The sequence below is a fragment of the Ascidia mentula genome, chromosome 7, assembly GCF_947561715.1.
Source record: "Ascidia mentula chromosome 7, kaAscMent1.1, whole genome shotgun sequence".
In the NCBI taxonomy this organism is placed as follows: domain Eukaryota; kingdom Metazoa; phylum Chordata; class Ascidiacea; order Phlebobranchia; family Ascidiidae; genus Ascidia; species Ascidia mentula.
In genome coordinates this window covers 6,514,942-6,532,364 of record NC_138572.1, presented here as the reverse complement: position 1 = coordinate 6,532,364, position 17,423 = coordinate 6,514,942, and the positions used below count along the sequence as shown (strand labels likewise).

General features: G+C 43.4%; 1 protein-coding gene across 2 annotated transcripts; it reads right to left on the bottom strand.

Annotated features, from left to right (window-relative positions):
• Nucleotides 1-230: 230 nt before the first annotated feature.
• On the bottom strand, nucleotides 231-14,001 carry LOC145908243 (secreted frizzled-related protein 1-like). 2 transcript variants are annotated; one of them, XM_082995476.1, is made up of 4 exons: nucleotides 13,394-14,001; nucleotides 10,403-10,438; nucleotides 8,596-8,667; nucleotides 231-1,287 (listed from the first exon to the last, which is right to left on the bottom strand). In XM_082995476.1, the coding sequence occupies exons 1-4, from the start codon at nucleotides 13,908-13,910 to the stop codon at nucleotides 905-907; spliced, it is 1,008 nt and encodes a 335-aa protein (XP_082851602.1). In that variant the 5' UTR covers nucleotides 13,911-14,001; the 3' UTR covers nucleotides 231-904. The 2 variants fall into 2 exon arrangements, with proteins under 2 accessions (XP_082851602.1, XP_082851603.1); XM_082995477.1 differs by lacking the exon at nucleotides 10,403-10,438.
• Nucleotides 14,002-17,423: the final 3,422 nt, after the last annotated feature.

The window sequence follows — 17,423 nt, the reverse complement described above, 5'->3', positions numbered from 1 at the left end:
TTTATTACCAATGGAAGGCCAACTACAAAACTAAAAATACTAAAAATAGATTTAAAGTTTCTACCTCACGGTCTGAAAAACCATGCATATGACATGAAGTTTTACATCACATCTTATTTTTGTTTGGCAAGCCCTGTTTCACTTACAAGTATAAATGCTTAACTGCATGTTTGCAAACAAATTACGAGTGTGCCACACGCACCTGCCAAATTGAACATCTTAGCTTTGAAGGCTTCTTTGTATTAATGCAAGTAGCGGCGAACGTACAAGCAACGGCCCAGCACAAAAAATAATTCCAATCTTCAACGAAAAATAGCTTTACTCACAAAGCCACACGTATACTCTCAATAGGTATTTACATCACTATCGCTTATTTCGCTTAGATATGGCATGCCGTTGCATCATATGACTTTTTTTATACAAAAATGAGAAATTTAAAGTGGATTGTGGTTCTGGTGAATTGCCTTTGCTATAAACCTTTTGTGGCTGCCGAGCATTTTTGAAAAAACAAAACAAACACAAAAGTAAAACAAACTAAACGAAAGAAAAGATTGCAAAGAAAGCATAGCGTTGGAAAGAGTTCTGTACACAGTAAAAAATCCAAAACATTATAAAGCGTCTTAACAAAAATATCGGTGCGACCTTTTAATCGAAAATCGCCCTTTGATGCGCACCAAGGTGAGCTTCTGTGGTGACTGATTTTGAACAAATAAAAGCTTTTCAAGCCAAGTAAAAGCAGTACAGCCGAGATAGTGAAATGATGAAATATATTTTACTCAAGAATTTGGTGAATCGCCTGTACTGATAAAAACGATTGGCGCAGAGTCGACTGGGGGCTGCTTATTTCGAGTTCGTCTCGGTGTAGCAACCTAACTCTATTGGCTTGGAACGCGTGGCGTGATTTTCACGGCCCCCCCAGAGTGCAAGCGTCTTGTCGGAATTTCTTCTCCATCTTCTTCAGCATTTTGTTCTTTTTGTCCCATTTGTGGATCACGGTTACGAGCATTTTCTTGTTCACCTTTCGTCCCATTACAAGAAAAGCGACCTTGGGCTTTCTTCCCTTCTTTCCCTTCTTTCCTTTCTTGCCCTTTTTGGACACAAGCAGGTCCACTTGAGGGCAGTTGCATTTACGGCTGCTGGGGATGCTTAACTTCAGATGCTTCCGCTGCAGATCTCGTTGTTTGAGCGGCCCTTGCTTGTAGACCTTGCGCTTCTTTTTTTTGAACTTTATTTGGCGCTTAGATCCCCTGCCGGCGATCCGAATCTTGCTGAAGTAGGCTTTGATCACTGCAAAACAAACAAAATAGTTGGTAACTTTTTGAGAATAAAAATAAGCGCCTGTTTGCATAGTTTCCCTTTGTACCATTGGCAATTAATTTAATTTCGTCTAATTTTTTGGAAATAACATTTTACTAGGAGATAATTTTTGATTGTTTTATAACCAAAACGACTAGTCACCAGAACATAGCTACCTGCACCAGAAAAAACGCAAATTTTATTAATGAGTTTGCAAGCGTTGATGGTTCAACAAACAGTCAGTGAATTACAGGCGCCCTCCAGCAAATTTTTTCGCGGATGCTGCAAAACTAGATTTTAAAAACTGCAATAGTAGCCCCAAGCTACCTTGTAACGTTTCGTTGTTTGTTGTTCATGCGATTCGGAAAACACAGACTGTTTACACGGGCCAGGGTTAAATATTTCGAATTCGAACTCCATTGTATTTACGCCGTACAAGTGAAATCAGCCAGTGTTCACTGTATACGGTGTCTGTGACGGAACGTGAAGAACCATCATAAGGCCACGACTCTGTGTGTTTGGGACACAAACAACCTGGTCGGGTTGACACCGCGGGTTCGAGGGGCTCCTGGAAGCGGTCTCGCTGTCAAAGACCCCACGGGCCACCCATGGTGGTGTGAAAATTGATATGTTAGGCCTCGCATCAGGCATTTGTTTAGCAAGGTGCGTTAAACGTCCGGGGTTTACTCTGGACATAGCATTGGAGAAGGGTTCTGTTTGCAATGATGCTTGATTGAAAGCTATTTGGTGTCGAGGCTGGAATTTTGAAAGGTTTCTTTCCCGAATGAACCGTTTTAAATTGTTGAAGGCACTTTGCATTCAAACAGAAAATTCCACGGCACAAATAGACAAATGTCTTCCTGGATCGATTTCCAAGTGTTCAAAAAGTAAATAACTGTGCGTGTTCAAATCATTTCGCCTCTATTGCATTGGGTAAAAAAGTACAATAATTGGTTCTAAATATAATGCTTGCGTGCGATGCGATGAGCACTACTAGGAGTAGCAAATCTGAAAGCCTAATGACGACCGTTCCAGAAAGTCCAAAAATGAACGATGCACTCGAAATTTTTGGGCGTTACCTATTTTGGGAGCCACCCTTGCCTAAAATACACCCGCCATGAAACACGATGACGCCAGTTGGCTGCCAAGCGACGTTGTCTCGCTTTCGGTTCAAGTGGTTTTCTTCCGATTTGGCAGCCTTTTGTGCAGCTGTGCACTTACACCTACGCCCGGTTCAATTTTTCAGCCCTAAATCCAGATAATTTGGCCAACTTTTTCCGTGACATTCGGTAAAATACGTTTGCGAATATCGAGGCAACAGAGCACATAGCACCTTATAGATGCTAATATTTTACGGTATTATCACTTGGTATTTAAGCTACTGACTTAACATGACCGTTATGCAGGTGTGCGCGCACTTTAAATTAAATTTTTGGTCTGATGTTTCTTTTCTTTACTTGTTTTTATATCACACAGCGACTTTCTCAACTGATTTAGGAAACGCGAAGGTCGCACCCCACCCCGTAAAATTGCAACCCAAGCCGGGCGCGGCATAGTTTGGCACCCGATTGCCAGCGAAGTGAGACGACGCTTGTCCAAGCCCCCAATGACTGCGCCAAAATATTCTGCACGAATGCCGGTGTATTTACGAGAAAGAGGGCGGGTATTTGCTTCGTCTGTCCGCCGTCGATGGAGCTGTTCATGAACCTCGCGTGCGGACTGGTGAAACGCGTTAACTTTTCGAGTGCCTGCTTGTTTTCTGCTCTGCCCTAACTTGATTGGCGTAAGTCGAAAGAATAGCAGAAAGTAAGAATGCTTGGTACAGATGACAACCGCGGTTAAATATGTTTCATGCAAAATGGGCGTGGAATTGGGTGGGGAATATGAAGTGTGAAATTCCGTCATGTTTTGGATCATTTCGAGATTCCCTTTAGGGCGAAAGCAGACGATTATTATTTGTCTCTTGGTTAAAGTTGGTTTTCTCATCAGTTCATGTTAATTTCGTAATTGCGTGGTTGGTATTTTGCGCATGAACACAAATTACGAATGACTAGTTGGCAGTGTAGAGATCCTGCAAATCAAGCCATTGCATGAAACATTACTACATTGACTTGTTGGTATTACGATTGGTCATATTTTTATATTTCGTTGGGTTGATAGGCTTCTTTGTTTCTCTTAATGTGCACGTTCATGAACGTTTTAGGGCCAATTTCGGGTTTGTGGCTTCAAACAAGTGTCCAAATTACTTCCACAACAGTGCAGTTAGGCAAAATTAATTGCCATGTATGAGAAGAATGTCAATTGACCTCTTCCGTAGCATGGCAAATGGTGCTTTCCACCGAAAATGGCACCGATATATCCGCTTGGGTGCGCTGCGCGTCAGAAAAAAAAAATTGGACTGTAAAAGGACGGGTTTGTACGAACAGCAATTGTATTAAATGTGATGACAAAATCCTGAACGAAATAACATTGTGAAACACCCATTGATTGGCGCCAAGAATTGGCTATTTAATGCACTATAAATAGTACAAGGGTGCGTTATAAGTGCCGTCTGGGGCTGTTTTTTTTACCACGGGGAAGTGCCAAGTGCATGAATGGGTTACATGTCCCACTTCGCCTATAGTGCCATGGGCAGATGCTTGCGAGGACAAAGAAGCCACCGAATTAAGTGCCTCTAATTGTCCGTGAGAACGGAATCGAATGACATCGTTAGCATTTTTGTGGCATTCGCGAATGGTCGACACTTAAACTCCGCGTTTTTGCAGGATCCGGGCCCAGACGGGCTTTTACATAATATCTGTCTGTAGTAATGAACTATCACCACGAAACGATGTGCATATTTAAACAGGCCGGCTAGCGATGTGCATATTTAAAGGCAGTGGGAAATTTATATTTACAATAAACAAAACTTTCATTTTTTGTTTACGTTAAACCGCTCTCTTTATTTCGTGCCATTTAAGGTGTTATTTTCCGTTGGCCATCTGACCGTAAGTTTTCACGAAAAAAGATTTTTATCTGTAAAAAATAGGATTTTATAACATCCGCAGCTTACAAACTGTACAGGTCGTGATTTCAGCAAAGACAACTCTAAACCGTCGTCGTATAACATTACAGTCGAACATCTAATATGCACAACTGCACTTTGAGCCCGGAGGTTACTATGTTGTACTACGGAGGTACTTTAACAACGCTGGCTAGAGGTAGTAGCCGCACTTATTCCGGCATATTTCTTATGCATACGATTAGTCTTGATCTTCTTGTCTTGTTCAACAACAACTGTCTACTTGTGCGGAGCTAATGGTGATTGCATCCCTCTGGATTAACCCGGCCCGCCGCAGGCCGTATATCATCGGCCTGGAGCAGGGGTCGGCGATATTTTTACATTTCGTTCTGAAAACGCAATCAATGAAGGATTTGCGCTTCGTTATTTTACAAGCACTTACTTGACGGCTTCACAAATTTACATCACGTAAAACTCACCCAACTGGAGAATCTCATTATATGTTTACGTGACAGGCGAATTGGCCTTGCGTGGGCCGCGTCAACTCATATCGATTATTTCCCTTCAAGTAATTTGTTAGTGTGGTTATGTTAATCCCTTGCGTGCACAAATCGCCATATCTCAACGATACAGCTCTTCAACAAACGAAGAATATTCAACTATTGTCCGGGATACTAAAAATTAAGAATAATGACGTTGTGGACGAGAGCCGCGTTAGCGTTGCCGCAAGGGTTAGCCCACGCAACTTGCATTTTAAGTCAAACAAAATGTCAGCGCACAGTCTACAGGTTTGTATAGCAGTTGAGTTATTGCGCATAACCGTACGGCGTGCACGTGCCGGCTCCCGATCTCCTTCGCTAACCCTCCAGAGGAGATTATCTTGTCATTTGACGACCGCAGGAATGCCAATATCTCATCGTGCAACGGAAACATGAGACCCCTTTGGTCTGTAAATGTCATCCTAGCTTCAAGACCGGCAAATTATTCTGAATTGAGTCGTTTTGTTTTTGGAGAGGGTGCAATTTTCCAGGCGCAATCATTTGACCCGTTTAAGGTGAAAGTAAGCAGAAAATCTGCTGCCGAAATCGATTCCAAGCTGGATTAGGGTTTAACCTAAAAAGTATCGTGTTTTCACTGTCGACTAACGCTCTGTGTTGATTCCTTGCAGTGAAAATGCATAAATTAACGATACGTTATTGTATTTCTATTTGTTTTCCAGTGGTTCGCTTTCACATTTGACACCTCCACGTTGGTGAAAAACTTGATCAGGAAGATATTTTTAAATATAGATAAATACCCCAACGTGCAACGAAAACATGAGACCCTTTGGTCTGTAAGTTATATCCTGTAGATTATTCTAAGTAAAGTCGTTTTGTTTTCCTAAGGAGGTGGGTTGCAAATTGTCTGCGCAAACATTTGACCCGTTTAAGGTGGAGTAGGCAGGATATCTTCTCCCAATGTCATTTTGAAGTTGTGAAGGTCGCCTAGATTAAAAGTTAATCTTAAAAGTATCATGTTTTCCGCTTCCACTGCCGCAAAACGCTTTCGTGTTTAGCAACTGTTGACGGCTTTCCGGGGGTGAGAGTATCATCTTATTTTTAGTTGTTTACAGCTAACACAAGGTCATTATTAAGTGAAAAGCCATGAATGATGAGCAGCGATCGATAGTGACCGTTTTATTGTAATAGTTGTATCTCTGGTGTTTCTTGTATCATAAATTTTGCGCTTGCTGTATATCACGAAAAGTTGTATCTTAATAAGGATTTCGGTGAAGCTATCCCCAATATAATCGACGTTGTCATATTTCTATTTGCTCAGCAGCAGGTCGCTGTACCATTTGCCACTTCTTTGTTGACTCCAGATGGTGAGCTTGATCAATATTTTCGTGCCTAAAAGCGCGCCACTGCCACTTTCAAGTTTCAACCGCCTTTGAAGCGGACGCGACGAAGCCCTGATTAATGTGCTTGTTTTGCGTCATGACGACAAGTGTGCTTATAGATGGGGCGTCTAGACTAGCCACGAGCTTCTGTGAGAGAGGATGTGGTAATTACCGCAGTCGCAAGAGAAAATATTTGCACCTATGGCCCTGCGATTATGAATTGTAATGACTTTTTGAAAACCACTTGGTAAATTACGATTACAGACAAAAAACCTATTGCCTGAAGATTCTGAAGAAGGCGTATCGAATTGTATGGCAATTGGTATAACGAAATCCATTGTACTGTATATTGTACGAATAATATAATTATGTTCAAGTCCCATTGTAATCGCACTTGACGCCAGACATCAATTTAGTGGCAAATACTGAAAATAACGACGTATGCCAATTAGATACTGGATGATAACACTCTTGGTTTGTCGGAGTTATGTCAAGGTTTTGGTCAGAGGTTTAAATCATGATTATTTCATAGTTATTTCCTATGCTGATTATTCCTAGCGTAAATTACAGATTTCCCTCAAATGACTTCCCCTAGACTTGTTTTAGGGACGGAGACATCTTCCTAATTGACAGCCGCCGCATTTGCATCCTTGATTTACCACTCGCCGAGGGAGAATGTCTAACACTCTCGTAAATGAAAACTCTTTTGTTGAATGTGATATGTCGACAGCCGATTTGTATGGCATTACAGAGAATTATTTGAGGAAAATTCCCCTTTGGTACTCCGTTTGATTTTACTGATCATGGCACGTGAGTTGAGAAAAGTGCCCGGTGACAAAGGCGCTGTACTGAAGTAGTCACAGCCACTTGCCTTGTATGATAAATATGATATGATAAACCCCCCTGAATTTACACAACGAGACTGCAGTGTCAGACTTTACACTAAAATGTCGAACAAAACGTTTGCGGTGGTCTAGTTCACAATTTCTCAATGTGATAACATTTATCATGACATTTCGCCAAATATCCATCATTACCAGGCCGTCATTGATCGCAGAAACTAGTGACACACGACCCAGCCAAGGCTAATATTTGAGCGTGATTCAGACTGCTGTAACGCCACTTTGAAAAGCCCTGGTTTCAATACATTTTTGTGATTCACCCAATTGTTGCTCGTTGTAAAACGGTTGGGAGTTAAAAAAAACCAATGGTATGGAATAATTGGCAGAAGTGTCTCATGGCTTTTCGCGCATATCGCTCTTGAATGGGATGTTTTTGCGGTAAGTCTGGCGGGAAAACGTTCCTCAAAGTTGCACGGTTTTGTGTGGATGATATCTCTCATCTGTGTACGTTCCCTTGGGTATCTATGTTTTGCACCAAACGAAGTTGTATATGTCCTAATTGGGTTGGTGAATGAGGTGCCTTTGTGCAACAACCCGATCCATCACCTCGTCAACAGATTTGCAAACGGTTGCACAACCATATCTATGGTCACACTAAAAATGTGTTTATTTGGCGATCAACCTGTTTATGCCGCGCCGTACGTCCAACTACGCCACGCAATTAACAGATATGATCTGAAACTGTGACAGCGTCTTCCCGTATGTTTATCCACTATATGTGACACTTTGCACGACATGGCAATATTTTTTAGCCTGCGCCTTTCGGGTCGAAGGTCCGGAGTCTAAGATCCTTATCTTGACGACTATTGTCTCTCGACAGCGCGCTGTGAGACGGGGGCGGTTGTGTTGACGGACGTTTTGTTTGTTTCCTGTGCAAGAAGTAGCCGGAACCCTCGTTCTTGGCAATCAATCAAAACCATGTGACTGACGCTTAACTGAGTCCCCTTCCTAATGTGCAGCATTATCCACTTTACATTTTTTGTCATTCTTAACAGGTTGGATTAGGTTTGACCTCGTGCTAAAGATTTGTTCTATCTTGTGTGTACAGGTTATACACGAAGTATTTATGCTTTAAATGCATTTCTGTCGCGTGTTAAATGGGAGAAGGGCAGTTAAAAGCGTGCATGGCGTGAAGTCTTACATAACAAGCCATATACCTCAGCAAAAGCTTGTGTAAAAGGGGTCTGAACTTGCCAAGACAAGCAACCACATAGCGTGAGTATGAATGCCATAACAGCATCGTTTTTAGGAGCGTGAGATTAACATAGTTTTTTTCTCCCAAAAATCTCTGACCTCTGAGTTTGTATCGCGTTTCATTGTACACGGCACGCTGAAGTTTGCGCAACGCACGTCGAGGTATACCATCGGTATTCGGTTGCTGTTTTTGTCATGTATCGCCGAATTCGGAGATACCTTCTCATATGTGTGGTGCACCACAGGAGGCGTTAAGATCACAGTAAAATGTGATGAATAGCCCAACTGGTATGTGTATCCAATGTAACAAACATTTTACTCACCGAATTCGCTGGCGCAAAAGTTGTCCAGAACTGTGTTGTCCAGTGGAGTATCACATGGAGCGCAAACGTCGCCTGGACAAAAACAAACGGTAAATTAACTAGCAGCTTATACACACACCACATTATCCATCATGTATCTTTATCAATCGCACAAGCGCTAATGCTGTTGAGAACTGGTCTGCAATTTTAATGGTATGTTACGCAACTTCAACACAGACCATGTAGGATTGGTATATTTTACATTCACTGATATATTTGTCTTTGAGCTCTTGCATGGGTTAACGTCCTGATCGATTCACACAGAGCCAAGTTTTGACTTCCAGGAATCATTTAGAAAGCGTTTTCAACTTTCGTGGTCAAGCAAAACTTGAAACATTTTGCCGAAGCATGTAAAAAGCTACAGTTGTGGTCGATACGGCGATAATCGCAAACTTGGGCCGAGCGGAACTCACAACACTGGCGTAATTAACGCTCGCGATATAATCAATGCGACCCCGAGAACGTTGCAAATAGCGCTATCGTCGGTATCGGTGTAAACGCGTCTCTCCCCTAAACACAGACGCGCTGAAACCGTCACCAATTCCGATCGAAATCAAGCATCCATTTAGCGAGAGAGTAGTCGGCCCCGGGCACACGCTAACCGTTAAAGCGACCGAAACACTGCTGTGTAGTGACGTAATGCGTTGATGGCGATAATATCGAAAGATTTCAAGTTACTGCTTGCAAGGCCTTAACGACAGAGGCGTCATTATTTCCTCGTTTAAAAGGGTGTCGAATTTTATCTCCGGCGATTGTGGTTCGTTGACTTTTGGTTGACCTTGCGCGTGGATTATATTATCGTAATTATAAAAAATATGCATACATAACATGGATATGCCGCACCTGAGGTCTTTCGCAAGCTGCAGGGTGAAACAAAACAAAATTTTTGTTTTTCGTTTTGCACGAAACTGCAATCGCAGGGTAGTTGAGTTGGTCGAAACGATTCAAATCTATTCCTATATCATATCAATCGCACGTGGCACAATTTGCTAAACATGGGTCAAATGAGGGCATCTAAGTTAAGCCCACGCGTCCAAAAATTTCGTAAACATTTGTAAGGAGCCTCGTATTTATCGCAAATATACTCGTGTTTTGCCCAACAAAAACTTTCTGATTTGGATAAACGCCTTCGAGCGCCACACACGAGCAGCAAGCCTTAACTCCAGGCTAAACGGGCCAGTTGGCGCGACTTCCTAACAATCAACACCTCTAATCTGTTTCTTCGATGCCCGCAATAGATTAGGCGATTTTATCGCGTACTAACTGCCAGCCCCGGGGCGTCTGAACTCAGGCGAGGATTGATCCCCTCCCAGCCGTCTCATTAGCGCTTCGGGAACGTGCCAACAGGCGTACAGCATCCGGGCGCCTTACGGCTCCTGTTCAAATGCCTCGCACCCCCGTTCGCCAAATATTTTAGGCATCTTCGCGATGTGACTGAGATTGGTGCCCGTCAAATTTATATATTTGTCTTTTCGAGGCTAAATCTTTAACGCTTGTAATTGTTTAACATAGTTTTACCTTTTCACAGCGTACGAGTGATTTTTGACATTTTGCACTTCACACATAATTGCAAACAATTCATGACGAAACTGATGGGAAACTGTTTGGTCTAATAACATTTGTTGTCAGCTTACCCCAAACCAGCGCTTTTTGGAAAGTTATTTTCACAAAAGATCGCTAGAGCTACCCTGACCAATAGAAATAGCCCGAACACAGCGAATGTTTAAAACCGTAAACGAAGACAAGCAATGAAACGGTAGGCACGTACTTGTGTTCGAGGCGTCGCGAGGGTCACCCAGGCCACCTGAGAAAGAAACCAATAAGTAGAGATCGACCACCAAATGAGACTATCCAAGCGCATGCTCAACACAAACGAAAATCCATGCCGCGAGAACAGAACAAACATGCAATACTTCGGATAAATAAGGAGAAAGTTTCACGATGTCTGTGCATCTAGAACTAAATGACAACTACGTTCCTTGGTGGCGGAATACGGCAAGTTTTGTGCTTCTTGTAATATATGAGTTAACTGTGCGTCTCCATTCGAACAACTCTAATAACGACTAGAGCTACCGAGCAAACCAAAACGCCAACTTGCTTTGTAAAAACGTACTTTGCTCAGCGGCGGCAATTTCGCCTTGATATGCACCAGCATAAAATGCAACAAGGAGAAATGGTTTGCGATTTCACGGTGTCGCTGATATTGGTTTTGGTGGGCTACATTCACATTGAACAGAGATGGTTTGCTATGCTGAATTTAATAGGCCTTCAAAACCTGGAAGGGTGTTTACTTTGGATTTGATTACACAAGCTGGATAACCACATACCGCTATATTCGACCAAAGTCAAGACGAAAAAGTTGTGAAGCGCCCACTTATGTATGCGCAGCTGTGGTTTTGACTAACGCAAGTTTTTGCAATGAGTTGCTGCTGGTGCTTACCAAGATAAAAAACAAAAGCCTATCATTGGTCAAGAAAAAGGAATCACACGTTTAAAGTTGTCTATTCTACGCTTTAAGTGTTATTCTCCAGGTAAGCGCGATTTGCCCCGTAACAGCACTAAACGAGAAAAAGGGTGTTATAACAATAACAGTATACTTGGTTCATCTTACTCTGGCGTTAAGTTTTAACGGCCTGTCCTCACACAGTCTGGCGCCAAACCGCTTTTTAACGTCACGTGCAAGACGCGCTCGCTTTTTTTTCCTTTGGTTTTGCAAATACGATTTTGAGTGTTTCTCCAAATGTAAATGACCTCGGATCTCGAAGCCGGAGGTCACGGTTTTGCATTGTTTCCACTCTGACTGAGCAAAACTTAAAACTGGCGACCGTCCTCATTTGCGGATTTCCGCTTGCACTATAAGTGGGCCAGAAAGGAATACGGCACAGCATCACAAGCGACTCATACCCACCCACGTTGAGCTCGCAAAAGGGACATTTCCACCCTCCATTTGCATGGCTGTGAGAATGTGGGTAGGCTACGACCGTACTACCCCACTTTTCAGTCAATCATAATCATCGATGCCGCGCCCTTAGAGTCAACTTGAACCTGAGGCGCTCCCCATCACGGCATAAGTTAGGGCGACTCAAAAACAACTGTTTTACGGTGCACGGATACGTCTGTTATATGATGGAACAGCATTGTAGTCGGGGTATCCCATCTCATAGCTTTTTACACAGTTCTATGTAAAAAACACAGCCAGCAATCGAGAAAATCAAAATTAAATAAGTTACAAAGTTTTCACCAGAAAGCCTCATGACAGGCAAATTCACCAACGTTTTTAGGATACAACGTGAGAAACTTTTAATAAACACTGTCTTAAAAATTCATGGCGCGGATTGGTGCGTAACGAAATCACGTTGACCGCGTCAAACGAATTAGGCGCCGAAATCCATGGCCTATTATTTAATTATTCTAAGCACGATGGCGAATTTGTCTACTGGAGCAGAGGAATGCTTGGTTGCCCACGTGAATGAAGTCAACAAGCTTTTTGTTTTGACGCCCTGAGGCGCATAATTTAAAGTTTTGAGAAACAACAACGTCTTTACAATTTTATTTCTGCCGGTGAAGTTAAAGGGTTATATAACGTAGCATGCCTGAAATGTCTACCGCCGTTTTTAAAGCCCCGAATGCTAGAAAACCGTTAAAACTTCGAAGTTACGACATCAGCCAAAACAAAATTTAAACAAAGCAAAGTTGGCGGCCTTATATTATTGAGTTAAATTGGCATGGGAAACTATGTGTATTCGAGCTTTGCTTTGCCTTTCGTGGGGGCAAGTCATGACAAACCGATATCATAAATTTAAACCCCGTCGTTGGGTCTTTTATACTGCTGTGTACTTTGTCTGGCGAACGATATGATACGCAGTTGAGCAAAAGGGTTTAATGCAAAGGTGATGGATGTTTAAAGTTCGGTGACCGTACTCCGCACGCCAAGCATTGAAGTAGTAAATTTTTACGGGCAAAAGACTGGGCTACCATCCAGGATCCAGCTTTTCCAACGACTACCATTGCGGTGTGTCGCATATTGCATTTCATATTTTGGCATGAGTTTTGAACGTGTTTTGAATTCTATGTCCCCAAAACCTGGTTGGGATCATTTCTTTGCTAAATTTCGTGTGAGGCGACCATACTGAACATAGTCTGGTTTTGGATTTCTTAGTCATTTCGGTACTAAAAACATTTATGTGCCCGAGAGGGCCAAGTATGCGGGACTTGTATTCGGCTATTTTAAATTATGGCTCTTTTTAGTGCATTTGTCTTTTCTTTGGCGCTAAGCAATGTACTTTTCGCAGCTGTGCGCAGTGACCACAAAATGTCAACTTAGTTTCAATCGCCTCCTTAGAATATCACAGAATCTAACATTTGTCAGTGCGGCTACAGGTGTTCGTAAAACACTTCTGACTCAGTTTCAGAACGAAGTACTAATGGTCCGGAACTCAAACAACAGACACCCACGCTTAACAAAGTGCAAACAACCATATCTGTACCAAATCACTGAATACACAATAGAGCATTGAAAAGTGGAACCTTCCAAGTAATATTATTGAATACAAACACTCCTCACTTCAAAGCACCCCAAATCCATGCAATAGTGTATGAAGGTTTACAAAATGCGGTAAAACTAACTGCCACTAAAAACGGTGTCTTATTTCAAGGTTTAATTTGAAATAATGTTCCGCACAGCATAATCACCATTTAAAACCATAGTACCTATTATAACTAAGATCTTTCACTCAACACTCACAAGCAAAGCACTTACTTTCTGGCGTTGGAGATGGACTCGGGGTGCTGGAAGAGTTTATCGTAACGCAGGGATGATCGTTGGTAAATTGCGAGCAGTTGAGCATCTCCGGCCAGTCAAAGAAGAATTTAAGCAAGGTGGGTAGACATGCATCCTGTACGCTTTCGCAGAGAGACAGACACGGTGGGATAGGACCTCCGCTCAGACACACTGGTGCAAACAAGGAGCAGAGGAATATCTTGGTGTGCGGATGGCAATTTTGGCCAATGAGTGGTACAAAACTGATTGACTGACGATGCGCCTCGTCTAACGACTCATGACCGAAGAAATTTGGGAGCATCATCTGCGGGTAGCCCACATTGTGGCAGAGTTTCATATTTACGGGAATCGGCAAACAGTGTGACGGCTGTTTTACGTACGTCGCGTTGGCCAGTGTCCGATGCCCAGTCTGTACGACAACCGTCGATAAAACAAGTCCCCAAACGATCATGCTGGCCCGTCTCGCCATCGTCGTCCACGAGGTTTCAGGCCTCATTCTTCCGCAGAATTTTGTACGCAGAGTCAATCTCTTCTTTTCAAAATCGTTAATCCTGATCCACTTGATAAGTAACAAAATTAACAAACTGTCACCTGTTTTGGAAATACAAAATATACACTTATAAATCTAAGGCCAGTTTTCTTAGACTATTTCCACAACCTACACATCGACGTCTGTCTGTCACACATACTGCCCCACTCGCTTTTGTATATTCCGCGACTTTTTCGCGGGCAGTTCTTTCTTTCCCCTGCCTCGCGATTAGCGTTCCTGGGCGTCGGCCGGGCTGACAGAACTTAGTTCAGGTCGAGGTGCCATTTCCTTTCGCCATCAAGGCCTTTCCTGTCCGCGAGTGCCACACATTACAACTCCTGTCTGTAAGATCCAGTCGGCGCCTGTTCAAACGCGATGCCTGAACGTTTTTCTCGATCAGTCGGACCTACATACACGCTCACCCGTCAATTTACAACTCGCCGTGACGTCACGACAATTAGCATCGTCGTTTTCTAGGCTCTAACAAGGGACTTACCCGCTCGTAATACAACTGAAAAATTCTTTTCTGACCAACGTGAATGCAGAGCATACTTTAACAAAAAACTAATGTAAAACTGAATACGCATCACTAGAAATCACCCCAAAAACATTACTAGCCTTTAGCATCTGTTTCTGTGCAGTCCACTTAAATATCGGTAATACCAGCACAGCACACGTCGCCGCTGGGTCCTCGTGCGGAGCTTTAATTTGCCCTGATCAAAGTATTTCCTATAATTGTGCAACGCTAAACGGACACGCCCTCTCGTACCCACTGAACTTGTATACGTACACACGTAATGCTATGAAAACGAGTTGCCACGATGACGCAATTCCTGCCATTTTGCTCAGCTCATGGGTCTTAATTGGAGGTTTGCCGTCGCGAGTAAAGACGACAGCCTCCAGATGGACAATTTAATGTTACTAATATGACAGAGGATCGAAGCTGATTAAGTAAGACTCGTCAAGTGATATCGAAAGAAGAAAAGTGGCAGCTACATACTGGCGTCGATTTAAACGCTATACACCGATGTCCAATCTTTTAGCTATTATTACGTTAAATTTGCAACAAAATATGTTCATTTGGCTTACTTTGCATTAGTTTAAGGCTAATAAAGAGGGAATATGGCAATTACGGTTTTTACTAGATAGTCGTGTTGACGATCATATAAAGTCTCCCGGCTTACTCACTAACAGCATCGACCCACACATTAATCCAATAGACTTGTCCTATGGCCTAAAGGTATTAAACTAACATCTACCATATGTCTGAAGTAACGTATGAAGGAGTATTGCGGCTTCCCATCCTTCTCTAGGGATCACGGATACTTTCACTGTCCGAGAAAAGTCTTTGAAACAAAACCCCTTAAAAATTAACGCGGTCTTATCCCAAATGCGACGCGATATTGGCTTAAGCGCGCTCGAATGCCGTTGGTAATGCTTAAGATGGCTTGGTATGCGTCTTAACGTGTTCTACCGGCGTCCTCTTACAGCCCGGAGCTCTGACGCAGGCACGTTGGCACGACGATTGAAGTGCTCCATCTAGTTAAGCTGATCAATTGTCGGCTGCGTGTATCCCCCATCAGCAGTCAACCACGGGTAAGTGTAACGTTGCCACTGAGGAAGCAATCACGCGCAGACGAAAGTTTGAAGCGCGAGGGGACGCCAAGCTAATCTAATTAGGATGCCTCGTTGTAGACTTAAGCCGTTGGCGCGAGCTTCAGGCCCAAGGAACGTTATACCGCTTTAGATGAGATTGGACGCAACACTAGCCAGCTATTAACCTTGCACCGGTCTAGAGCGGTTCACCATCGCACGCGGTTTTGGGCTCACCCGTGCATGAAGTAGGATAGACCGCTTCATTTGTCCCTCATTAGGCTGCTAGCTCAAAAATCGCTCCTGCGTTGCGACCCTGAGCTGTTTTGTTTTCTGTGCAAACTAAACTACGGTGATGGCACGAGCGCATCGTGCGCGATGTCAACATGGATTTTCGCTCCCCTTTGCCGCCCTTTTGCTCCCAGCTGACGCACCAGGGTCCCCACAAAACAATGGGAGCTCCGGTAACGAGTCGAAGAGCGAATTCCCTATCGCTCGCGTCAAAGTCAATACAACCACATGACGTATTTGACTATCTCAGTTTGCACAAGCGTCATGCGGGACAATAGGCGAAATTTGGGAGTATGGTGAATTGCGTAAGGGCCGCCTTTTACCCTATGTTACGCGGCTTTGCAATGTACACCATCAGCTTAATTGCCACTCAAGGCTCAATGCTTCAGGTCTGACCCCAGTACTTACAAACCTTCCCGAGTACTTGGCGTCTCACACAAAGAATTCCATGTGGGAATAACCTTTTTAAGTGCCAACGTCATTGTCGTTAAAACGTCCAGGCCTTTCCTTTATAAAACGCACAGCGTTAACAATTGTCACGCAATTCCCTCTGGACGAGACAAACGGTATTCAAGCAACTGCATCAGTAATCCTTTCATATTGCGGCTCATGATGATAGCACGAAGACTGTAGCTGACCTATGCATGTTGTGCGTTAACTGGCAACAAATCCCACGTGCTGCTGCTGGTGGTGGACAACTAATAGTTGTCTCCCAAACAAACCTTTACACTCAAGAGCTGTATGCACAACTTGCTACGTTGCAATGAACAACGAAGATCCCTAAACGCATTTACATTATTTTCCTGCCTTCCGAACGCCTGCGTCGCGTTGTCTGTCCCCAATCATTCCAGATTCGAAGAGGCTGCAAGCAGAACGGCGGACAGTTCGCCAAAAAGTCACGCACTCCTGGTCTGCACTTATGTTTAACCAGTCTGTCCCGCAAAGAACAGCTGAACACCCTCTCCCTCGCGCTGTGTAGGGCGCAAATTAAAACCCTAGGCGCAACTGCACACGTCGATATGCTTACCTCGATCCCGGCGTTCAGATTTACAATCGATCTTGACGTGGTTAACAGTGCGGTGCCTTGCGGTTCTCACAATGCAAGTTATTGAACTAGATTACCTGGATTTTATTTATTTTCGTGACAGACTTTTTGCCAATCATTTACCAACCGCAAGTACAGAGGTTGTGATACCCTGTGCCAGTGGCTTTGTAAGATTCAAAAACACGTAGAGGCCACGTAAACAACACAAGAGAACATTAATAGCCAAACGACCCAAACGTGGAAGTCAAAACCCGCAATTTCCCTGGAAGTTTGCCTCCGCGAAGATATTCACGCCTATATACATGCGGATAGATTTGCGCTGTTTTTAATCGGTTCTCGGCATGTGATACCGGCACTGGAATTCCCACCCACCGCAGGAGTTTATTGAGTCGTGTGCGGCGCGAAATTCCGTAGCCCGGAACCCGACAGTGCCACTGCGTATGTAACATTATCTCATACCGAGCAACAATATGAGGACAATGCACGATATAATAACACAGTTTTACGGCCTCGTATGCCACAAAAAATAACGGCATCGCGCGCGGAGTACA